At 37.3% G+C, this 10,833-nt stretch overlaps 1 protein-coding gene across 1 annotated transcript; it reads right to left on the minus strand.

Annotated features, from left to right (window-relative positions):
- Nucleotides 1-8,202: 8,202 nt before the first annotated feature.
- Nucleotides 8,203-9,804, minus strand: LOC106878245 (zinc finger protein OZF). The gene is made up of 2 exons (XM_052972603.1): nucleotides 9,317-9,804; nucleotides 8,203-9,082 (listed from the first exon to the last, which is right to left on the minus strand). The coding sequence occupies exons 1-2, from the start codon at nucleotides 9,802-9,804 to the stop codon at nucleotides 8,203-8,205; spliced, it is 1,368 nt and encodes a 455-aa protein (XP_052828563.1).
- Nucleotides 9,805-10,833: the final 1,029 nt, after the last annotated feature.

A 10,833-nucleotide genomic window follows, 5' to 3' on the forward strand; every position in this document is an offset into this window, starting at 1 on the left:
AATAAACATAAACATGAGAAATAAAAATATATATATAAAGAGACAAAATCTGTAAACTAATCCCTACATTAACGGTATTAATATAATTATTAAGAATTACACTCTAAAAATATTGAAAAAGAGTATTATAGTAAACAAGGTTAACACATTATGGAATAATACTATAATACTCTTTTTCAATGTGGTGAAAGAGTACAGCAGGGTTCACCACCATCCCCTGCCGGAGCCTCGTGGAGCTTTAGGTATTTTCACTCAATAAACACTCACAACACCTGGTCTGGGAATCGAAACCGCGATCCTATGACCGCGAGTCCGCTGCCCTAACCACTGGGCCATTGCACCTCCACATACACACACACACACATACAAACACATCTATGGTGTACTTTGCACAGCAAAATCTAATATGACTATATCTATATATATGTATTATGGAATGTCTTTCTCTCTGTCTTAAACCTTTAGTATTTAAATTGGTCACATCCGGCCTAAATATAATACTTGTTTTGTGTTGAAACCAGCTAGATCAGCATCTGGCAGCTTCTATACAATGTCATTCTAAAAATAATCACCTATTTAGAGTCTCGAACTTGAAGATTAATGCTGGATTAATTCAGAACAATGTGAATGAATAAGCATTACATTTGACTGAGTAATATGAATTGCTAAAGGATTGAAAATTCTACTGCTCTTTCTCTCCTCTCTCTCGCTCTCTCTCTCTCTCTGAAAAAAAAAATGTTTTAATAATGTAACAGTAATATAACATGGTTTACATATATGCACACTCATACACACACACAAAGTGGAAATGTATGTATATATGTATACACAAATTTCATTGACGTACGTACATCACAGTATCAACCAGACTTTGATACATTGATACATCGCAGTATCAATGCACTTCACACTGTTTTAGCTTTTGAATGACCACCACCTTGCAGGCCAACCGTCTTCTCTCTGACTAGACTGGAACAGTGTAGAATATGTGCTTTGCTCAAGAACACAACATACCGCTGGGTCTGGGAATCGAACCCGTGATCTCACAATCGTGAGTGCAGTACCTAACTATTAGACCACATGCCTTCACTAACACACACACATATACAAGATATATATATATATATATATATATATATATATATATATATATATATATATGTGTGTGTCTGTGTGTGTGTATTTACACATATGTCCTCTTATATTATTAAATTAGCAGAGCTGTTAGTGTCAGGGAGAAGGCCATGCAATATATTGTATATGCAGATGTATATAAGGACATGCTTTCTTTTATTTTTAAATGAAATAAAAAAAAATTGCTGTATGTCTTTACTGATGGGATATTGAGGGCCTAATGAGACACGTGAGATTTGTTTTCTCTTTGAAAAAAAAAAGGTAAGGGTATGTCTTATGCAAGAGTATGTCTCATACACAGACAAATACAGTATGTTCTGGTTCTCTGCACTCTCAGTTCAAATTTTACCAAAGCCAGTTTTCTAGTTATCCTCCTGGGTCCTGCAAATAATGTGCCAGTCTAGTACTAGAGTTGATTCTCCTCTCTCCCTCCCCCTTCTTTCTCTCTTGGCCGTGTCATGCTGTTAGAGTATCATAAAAGACCTATCTCAGCATTCCCTCTTGTTGTGCTTATATATTTTTACTTTTGACCTGGTTTCTATGGCTGGATGCAACCCCTTAACAAAATGTAATAGATTCATGTTATCGTGGCACCAGCACTAAAGTTGTTGTCATATCCTCAGTAAGCCTCATTGGTTCTCTCAACTCTACATTTGCCTCTATTCCTTATAGTATACTGGTTGCATTTTATTACGGCACCGGCAATAGCAATGCCTTTGTATCCTGCAAGACTCGAGAGTCCTTACTACTCTGTTGTCTCTGTTCCTTCAATGTTACTGATGGGGAATAAGAAGGGGAGAGGGTATGAACCAAGTTGAAAGGAACAGAGCAATCAGGATGAGAGGGTAATGGAAGAGAGACAGTAATGGGTAGGAGAATGGAAGAGGAAAGCAAATGATGGATAGCAATACGGGTGGGTGAGAGAGAGAGAGAGAGAGAGAGAGAGAGAGAGAGACTGTGTGTGTGTGTGTGATAGCTTGCTGTAGTGAATAATGATGGGGAAGTGTATCAGTCATAAGTAGATCTAATGCAATCTCTTGTTATACAGGCAACATGATTGGAGAGAGAGGTGGGGGTAAGGGTAGTGGTTGGGAGTGATAGATTGAAGGTAGAGAGATCTAACTCTCCGTGACTTACGCTACCTGATCCTTCAGTTTGATGCCTCAGCAGTGCATCTTTGCTCTTGGTGAAGGCGCGTGGTTTAATGATCAAGGTATTTGGCTCCCGTCGTGGGTTTGATTCCCACCGGCGTATTGTGTCCTTGAGCAAGACACTATTTCTCGTTGCCCCAGTCCACTCAGCTGGCAAAAATTAGTTGTACCTGCAATTCAAAGGGAGCCAGCCTTATCACATTCTGTGTCACATTGAATCTCCCCGAGAACTATGTTAAGGTTACGCATGTCTGTGGAATACTCAGCCACTCTGCGTGTAAATTTTATGAACAGGCTGTTCGGTTGATTGAATCAGCTGGAACCCTCATCATCATAACCGATGGAGATCCAAGCATTTGTTCTTGAAGCAGCTGACAATGATACTGCTATGGCAGTCATTGGGTAAGGCACTTGCCTTTACATCCTGGTTGACTATACACGTGATATACCTTGCCAGATATTTTCAACATCTCAGCAGCTATACCTGGTGGTCCAGCTGTCTTCATATCCTTGAACACCCTTTTCATCACACTAGTCTTGACTTGAATAGCTGGTCCCTCCATGTCGTCTACTTTGGATAAGCCCTCTTTTTTCCATACATTCTTTTCAATCAACAGCCTCTCATAACATAATAATACTTGTGTGTGTGTGTTTACACACTCATGCAAGTAAATGTTTTGAGTGTTTCAGTGATTGCTAGTCCATCAAAGATAATCATAGAGATGCTGAAAATATCTGAGGAAGTAAGATATATGCTAGTCTCCAAATTAAACCAATCAGGTAATGCAGGATGTCATATCCAATGATTTCATAGCAATATCATTATAAACTGCTACAAGGGCAAAGGAGATGCATCAGAAGGAAATTGCAGGAAGTATCAAAGTGTTGGGTCAGATTATGAAAGTTACAGAAAGAGTTATTGTACAATTGATCAGGAACGGAATTAAACTAGAGGCTGGTGCTACGTAAAAAGTACCCAGCACACTCTGTAAAGTGGTTGGCATTAATGAGTAGTGAGATGTGGGCCTTGAATGCAGAAGACTTGTGAAGGCTAGAAAGAAATGAAGTAAACGAGCATGCACCAAGGAATGTGTGATGCCCGTGTTGAAGAGTGCCGTGGTACAAATGAGTTGAGTTGGAATTTGGATCTTATGTGCCGCAAACGAAGATACAATGGAGAAGTAACCCTGTCATGGAATCTGAGAAATCTTTTGTCAATAGTAGTGATATAAAATCGTATTACTGTGGAACGTGGATCATTTTATGCAGATCGTTTTTTAAGAAGACATGAATGAACATGCATGGGCGGGAAACTTTTCAATGTTGAAACAAAATAAGTAGTAAAAATTTAAAAGTGGAATATGTCAGGAATAATTTTCATTGAATACTTACTAATTGTATTTCTTTTTTTGTACAAATGTTCTTCAGAAACATTTACTTTTGAAATATTTGAAAAATCCATCAGAATTATGAATTTGTTGTTGACAAATGAATAGGCACAGAACATGAATAAAGTAAATGTGAATGAAATATGCGGGGTATTTTTCAGTGTGGTGTAAGACTACACTGGCAATCCACGTATGAATACATACTAGAAATAAAGTGGAATTTATTCTTGTAAAACCACAAGTGAATAATATACTTTGAAGACTGTTATTAAGTCACCAATCATTAATACTCATTAAGCATAACAGAGGTTGGTGAAATTAGTAGAAAAGTATTCTCATTCAAATGTCTGATCGGCGGCACTCAACTGTGTAAGTTGAAAGACATAATGTCAACGAAGGTAATAGCTCTCCACTTCCTCCATCCTATTCTTATTCTAGCAAATATTCTTCAGAACATCCTTCTCTATGCTGAGTCTGAGGAGTCTGCTGGGCATTTGAAGAAATCTAATTCCAATAGTGACAGTGACAACAATATGGCTGACTGAAAGTATCGCGATGAAAAATCTATGTAATACACACACATACACATGTAGTAGCATCTGACATGTAATATAGCGAGTATTGAAACTTCATCTATCTAATACCCATGCAATAGGTAGACAAAACTCCATTCAAGGATATTGATTTTTCCAGCATTCAAGTCAAATTTTTCGGACCAAAATTTACGACCAGAAAAGGTAGGTCGACTTAGACACAAAGACGACTCTGGAGGATCAAAAATTTCATATGCAATGCAGCAGAATTTAGAAAGATAGTGACATAGTTCCAGTGTCTACAGTATACACTACATCAGCTTGTATGCTGGAAAATACGATATTTGAAACCAAAATTCAAGAGAGATAACTGCAGGGAAATCAGCAAAGTGAAATTTTGTTTGAAATTAAAGGCGAGGCAGATGGGAATCGATCTTAATTTTAAAAGCCAGTTTATTAAAGCAGTGGACATGTTTCAGTCATTCCTATTTTGTACTCATTTCATTTTCTAGACATTTTCTTTAGTTGGTCTTATTGGACTCAACTCTGCTAGTTGTTGTCTTTAGCAGTTTTGGAGGGAGTTTAAGTCTATTGATTGCTAGGATTTCAACTGCGATCCACTTGCTTTACATAATTCTTCTACTCTTTTGAATGATATGACTGCTTCTTGCCAGTTTTTAGGATCTCATAACTAAATTTATTCACACAGGGTTGTGTGGTTAAGAAGTTGGTTTCCAAAACACATGGTTTCGGTTTCAATCTCACTGCATAGTACATTGGGCAAATGACTCCTACTGCAGACGTGGGTCGACTAAAGCCTTGTGAAATTGCTAGAAGGAAACTGAGAGAAGTGTGTGTGTAGCTGAGCCCATTTGTCTTGATGTCATGTGGTTGATGTAAATAAGCGTCAATGTCATCCAAGCGGTGATCTTCATTTTCAACCTTCCCCATTGGGGAAATATTACCCTACTTGGAATCAGGTAAGGGTTGGCGACAGGAAGGTCTTCTGAATGTGGAAAATCTACTTTGACGAATTCCATCTGAGGAAATATAAGTATGTAAAAGTGGAATTTAAATGAGGACGAAGATAAATCTGATTTTTTGAATACCTAGGCACAGTGTGTGATGGTCACCAGCTGATTTCTGCATGAAACGACCCGTACTTAATGATTGTTGTTGTTGGCACTCCGTCGAGGGTTCCAGTTGATTCGATCAACGGAACAGCCTGCTCGTGAATTTAACGTGCAAGTGGCTGAGCACTCCACAGACACGTGTACCCATAACGTACTTCTTGGGGATATTCAGCGTGATAAGGCTGACCCTTTGAATTACAGGTACAACAGAAACAGGAAGATAGAGTGAGAGAAAGTTGTGGTGAAAGAGTAGAGCAGGGTTCGCCACCATCCCCTGCCGGAGCCTCGTGGAGCTTTAGGTATTTTTGCTCAATAAACACTTACAACGCCCGGTCTGGGAATCGAAACTGCGAGTCTGCTGCCCTAACCACGATGTTAAAAGTAACAAGAAATCTTATAAATTAGAACTTCGTGCATAATGAAGCAAAACAAGGGAATTAATTCAGTATCGCACTGCCTAGTCACCAGGGGAGACAACACCGTCTTGTTTTAATTTTCCATAGGAAACAAGGTTCCCATTCGATGCGTATTTAGCAACATCGCAGTTACATATAGTGAAGTGCTATTCAGTATTTTGTAGAGTTTTGAATTCAGTGGGTTTATCGTGTTGTTTATATATTAGTTTTACAGCTGTACATACGTCCATATTATGTATATAGACAGTTATATGGTCGTCGTAGCTTTAGATCTAATACATAACTGTATGGACCTGACTATCGGATCTTATACGCGACGAATCAGAGTGCACTTCACTACATGTAGCCCCCGAATGATGCCAACCCGCTGGCTAAGCAGGTAGGCCAACATTCCTCTGAACAAAACGTCTATTCGTTGCAGGATTGCCAATTTACCTCTCAGTGGATTGGAGCTTCGTGGCACGAAGTGTTTTGTTCGAGAACACGTCGCACCACAGGTCTGGCAATTATCACACACATTAATCGAAGTGTACAGAATTATAATCATTACAGCCGACCTTACCAATCGGTTTCGCACTGGGTGTTATATCGGATGTTAGATACCAGCCCAACTTATGTAGCCCTACGCTCATGAAAGCTAGCACTTGTGGAAGAAAGAAGTTGACTGACTGCTTGATGTAATTGTGGGTAAAAAAAAAAAAAAAACCTCCGATCCGTGGTTGCTGTAAAAAAGGACGAAAGGAAGTGAGCAAGGGTTAAACCAAGAATTGTGCCTAGAGTAGAAAAGATCATTCTTTAAAACATGTTAAACTTTTGAATTACTGGGGCTCAAATAATGTGTTTTGGGAGTTTTATGGATAAATTCAGGTTTAGACAGTCTAGGCTACAGGTCAGACATACACACTGCAACAAACTTGAAGCTATTATATATTAATCAAAGTCCTAACCCGCCTAACACTGTCTTACACAGGTCAAATGATGAAAGAGTCAAACTTGATAAAAAGAGAACAGACAGGAGAGTCATTACAGTCAACATTATGTAATGTTTTAACCTTTGAAAATTGACAACATTTTTATTCTTAAACTTTATTTGAAAATAACAATTTGAAATCATACAAAATAGTCAAATAAGCAAATTGCTGTTTTTGTATTACCCTGTTTAAACATTTACAGTAGGCTGTTTAATGTCAGAACATCTTCCTTCGAGCTTTTCTGACTACAAGCTCATCAGTGATTTTATCAAAATCAATAAGTCGCAGTTTATCATTCTCTATACAGAGAATATTCAAACCAGACAGCCACTCTTGTAACATTGTTGAACAAAGGTCACTTTTGATTTTTTTTTCAGCCTAGAAAATGGATCTCTCTCCAGAACAGTTAGTGACCATCAAACACAGGAACAATCTGAAAATTATTTTCCACATTTGAGAAAGTAGCCTGAATTTTCTCCTGTTTTTTTTTTTTCATCTGGTACATGTCTTGGTGGCTGAAACGTTCTTTTTCTGCATGATTAATTCAAAACGATGTAAATAAACAGCATTACATTTGACAGTGTAATCTGAATGTTAAAGGGTCAATATATAAAAATTGTTATATCCAATTGTGTTACACTGCAAAATATAGCGGCTGTTTCAGCAATGTATTCGTGGACGGTTAATGGGTTGGATGCAGTGTTGAAGGTGTTATAACTCTTGAAATAGGCATATACACCCATTATCAATTCTTCTATCTTCAATCACATTGTTTTTTGCATAGATGTAGTCATATATGAAACACTGTAAATTTCAATCTATAGAAATAACTTTAAGAAAAGCAACTGAATTGCACTGCTAACACATGTAGGACACATTTCTGACTTATAAAAGTCTTTGATATACTTGGTAGTATATCATGGCTGCCTAACGAAATAGTGTTCCTATCAGCAATATTATCAAGAGTAATCTGACTGCTAATGGGTCAAAAGAGGAAGTTTGTATCATAGAAGCAGTATCAGTCACAGGGAGGTTGGTATGAAAAGGGTGAGATGGTTTTTCATGGCACCAAATCATTAGTCAATCACAAGTTTATGAGTTAGAAAGAAAATATTTCTCCAAATATTTTAGTGAGCACATCTGTAGTGGATGGAGGTGCATGGCTTAGTGGTTAGGATGTTGGGCTCATGACTATAAGATTGTGGTTCTAATTCTTGAACAGGGCAATACATTGTGTTCTTGAGCAAAACACTTCATTTCACGTTGTGTCAATCCACTCAGCTGGTAAAAGTGAGTAATCCTGTGATGGACCAGCATCCCATCCAGGGAGGAATACATACACAAGAGAAACCAGCCCTAAACTCTTTATGGAGTGATGTGAACTAACCGTTTATAGATTAGAAGATGAGAATTCCAAGAGAATAATTTCTGACATAATGACAATCAATAAACTGAGATTTTCAAGAGAAGGATTCTTCATATTTCACAGTTAAAAGGCTTCTCACTTGTGTGTTTTCGTTGGTGTTTTTTCATGAGACTGCTTGAAATAAATGATTTCTCACACATCTCGCAACAAAATGGTTTTTCTCCAGTGTGTGTACGCAGGTGAATAACAAGATCCGAACTACTAATGAAAGATTTTTTACATATCTCGCAGTGGAAAGGTTTTTCTCCAGTGTGTCTTCGCATATGGATAATAAGATTTGAATTATTAACGAAAGCTTTCCCGCATATTTGACAGGGATAAGGCTTTTCTCCGGTGTGACTCCGCATATGAACTACAAGACTTGAATTAGTAACAAAAGATTTGCCGCACACTTCACACTCAGACAATTTTTCTCCAGTGTGTATTCTTCTGTGAGTCGATAAATTATTGTTAGTGACAAAAGACTTTCCACAAATGTCACATTGATATGGTTTCTCCCCCGTGTGTTTACGTTTGTGAATGACAAAATTCCATTTCGTAATAAAAGATTGTCCGCATATTTCACAATGAAGCAGATTTTCTCCCGTGTGAATTCTTCTATGAGTTATCAAATTATTACTGGTAACAAAACATTTATCACATACTTCACAATGATATGGTTTCTCTCCTGTGTGTTGTCTACGAACATGGATTGCGAGTTTAGAATTATCGATGAACGATTTCCCACATATCTCACAGTGAAATGGGTTTTCTCCACTGTGGATTCTTTTGTGCCTTGTTAACTTACTATTATCGATAAAGCACTTTTCACAGATTTCACACCGAAAGGGTTTCTCTCCAGAGTGTATCCTTTTATGTGCTTTTAAGTAACAGCTGGCAACAAAAGACTTCCCACACGTATCACAGTGATAGGACTGTTCTCCTGTATGTCTACGTTTGTGGATTGCAAGCTTAGACTTTTCAATGAAAGATTTGTCACATATTTCACAGTGAAACGAATTTTCTCCAGTGTGTATTTTTTTGTGTTTGGTTAAATTATTGCTAGAGATAAAAGTCTTCCCACATATTTCACAGTGATAGGGCTTTTCTCCACTATGTATCCTTTTGTGTGTTGTTAGATTGTTGCTCGCGACAAAAGACTTTCCACACATTTCGCAGTGATACGGTTTTTCTCCAGTGTGTTTTCTCCTGTGTCTTGTCAAGAAACTCTTATAGAGAAAAGATTTCCCACATGTTTCACAGTGATATGACCTTTCTCCAATGTGGACTTTCTTATGTGTTGTTAAATTACTCATAGTCACAAAAGACTTTCCACAAATTTCACAGTGATAAGGACATTCTCCAGTGTGATGACGTATATGGACAACGAGGCTCCAATTTTTAAAAAAAGATTTCCCACAAATTTGACACAGGTGTGATTTTTTCCCTTTATTGTGTTTATGTATTCTTTTGTGAACGGAGACTTCATGTTCCGAAGAGAAGGTTTTTCTGCAAATCTCGCAACAGTATTCAGCAGTCATCTTCTCTACTGATTTTCGTTCAGACGATGCTTCATTAAATAGAGTTTCCTCAGCAGAATGAGTTTGAGTAACAGAATCAATATTGTTAAAACCAGTTGCGTTAGAAGTTTCCAAGAGATTCATGTCCTCCATATTAATTCCCGAGGAATTCTTAGAAGCTACGAAATGTTTGTGTAAATATTACGGTTTAGTTTCTTGTCTCCGATAACATGTGACTCGGTTTACACACTTAGAAAAAAATACCATGTAGATATATTTTTCCTACTCACAATTACAATGTTGCTAACTCAAGACCAAGTGGCACGAATATTGATAAGGACTAAAAATTCTTCTACTTCTATTTTAAAAATACGACACTGGCCAAGGAATGCTATGTAAGCTAAACGCAATAGAATGCCAATGAATTACCGGCATCGGAGGTTCTGGTGAAATCGGCATTGTTCAACAACAGGTTTCTTATGGGGGGCACCTATTCAGCACAGTGTGTAAAACAAGATATAATGCGTTAATTAAACCAGTATAAGGAAGAAAATATGTGTGTGTGTGTATCCAAAATAATACGTTACTTAGATCTGAAGGCAAGCTGAAAAATCAATAAGGATCTGGTTGGTGGTTAAAAACCCATCTCTCCTATCCTGTAAAAATGGGACGAAGATCAATAGACGATGCGATGTGGTTTGCTATGAAATATGTAAAGATGCAGGTGTTAAAACACCGACCTTGAAAGATGTAGATCACCGTATGTTATCCAATAAGCATTAATGTTTACCTTATCATGAGATAATCACTAGATACGATATAATGAAAATTAGTTGAAGGCAAAAGTTAGTTGACAAGTTGTAAAATAGGAACCAACAGGCGGTGTCACTGACGATTTGTTCTTGTATAAATAATGATACCGGTGAAAGAAGTAAAAAGTCCCTTACTTAATTTAATACATTTGAGAATACTTTCACAGTTTACGCTCTCATTTGTATTCGGCCAGCTCATGGTAAATTAAAAACCAAATCGCCGAGTAAAATAACAGTTGCGTGTTCATGAGAAAACATTTATGTGATTGTTCTCGTAGTGACTGATAGAATTAACTGATTAACTGTCATATTTCTTTTTCCTTGCTCTCATCGTACCATCTTACAAAAAAAAAAAAAAAAAAAAAAAAAA

The sequence above is a fragment of the Octopus bimaculoides genome, chromosome 14, assembly GCF_001194135.2.
Source record: "Octopus bimaculoides isolate UCB-OBI-ISO-001 chromosome 14, ASM119413v2, whole genome shotgun sequence".
Classification (NCBI taxonomy): domain Eukaryota; kingdom Metazoa; phylum Mollusca; class Cephalopoda; order Octopoda; family Octopodidae; genus Octopus; species Octopus bimaculoides.

What these genes read in the sequence shown, in the direction of transcription:
- LOC106878245 (XM_052972603.1), bottom strand. Translation starts at nt 9,804, where the DNA reads ATGGAGGACATGAATCTCTTGGAAACTTCTAACGCAACTGGTTTTAAC. An exon ending in AAACACACTGGAGAAAAACC is followed by an intron (nt 9,083 to 9,316) that starts GTATCACTGCGA and finishes CCACAAACGTAG; the next exon opens with ACATACAGGAGAACAGTCCT.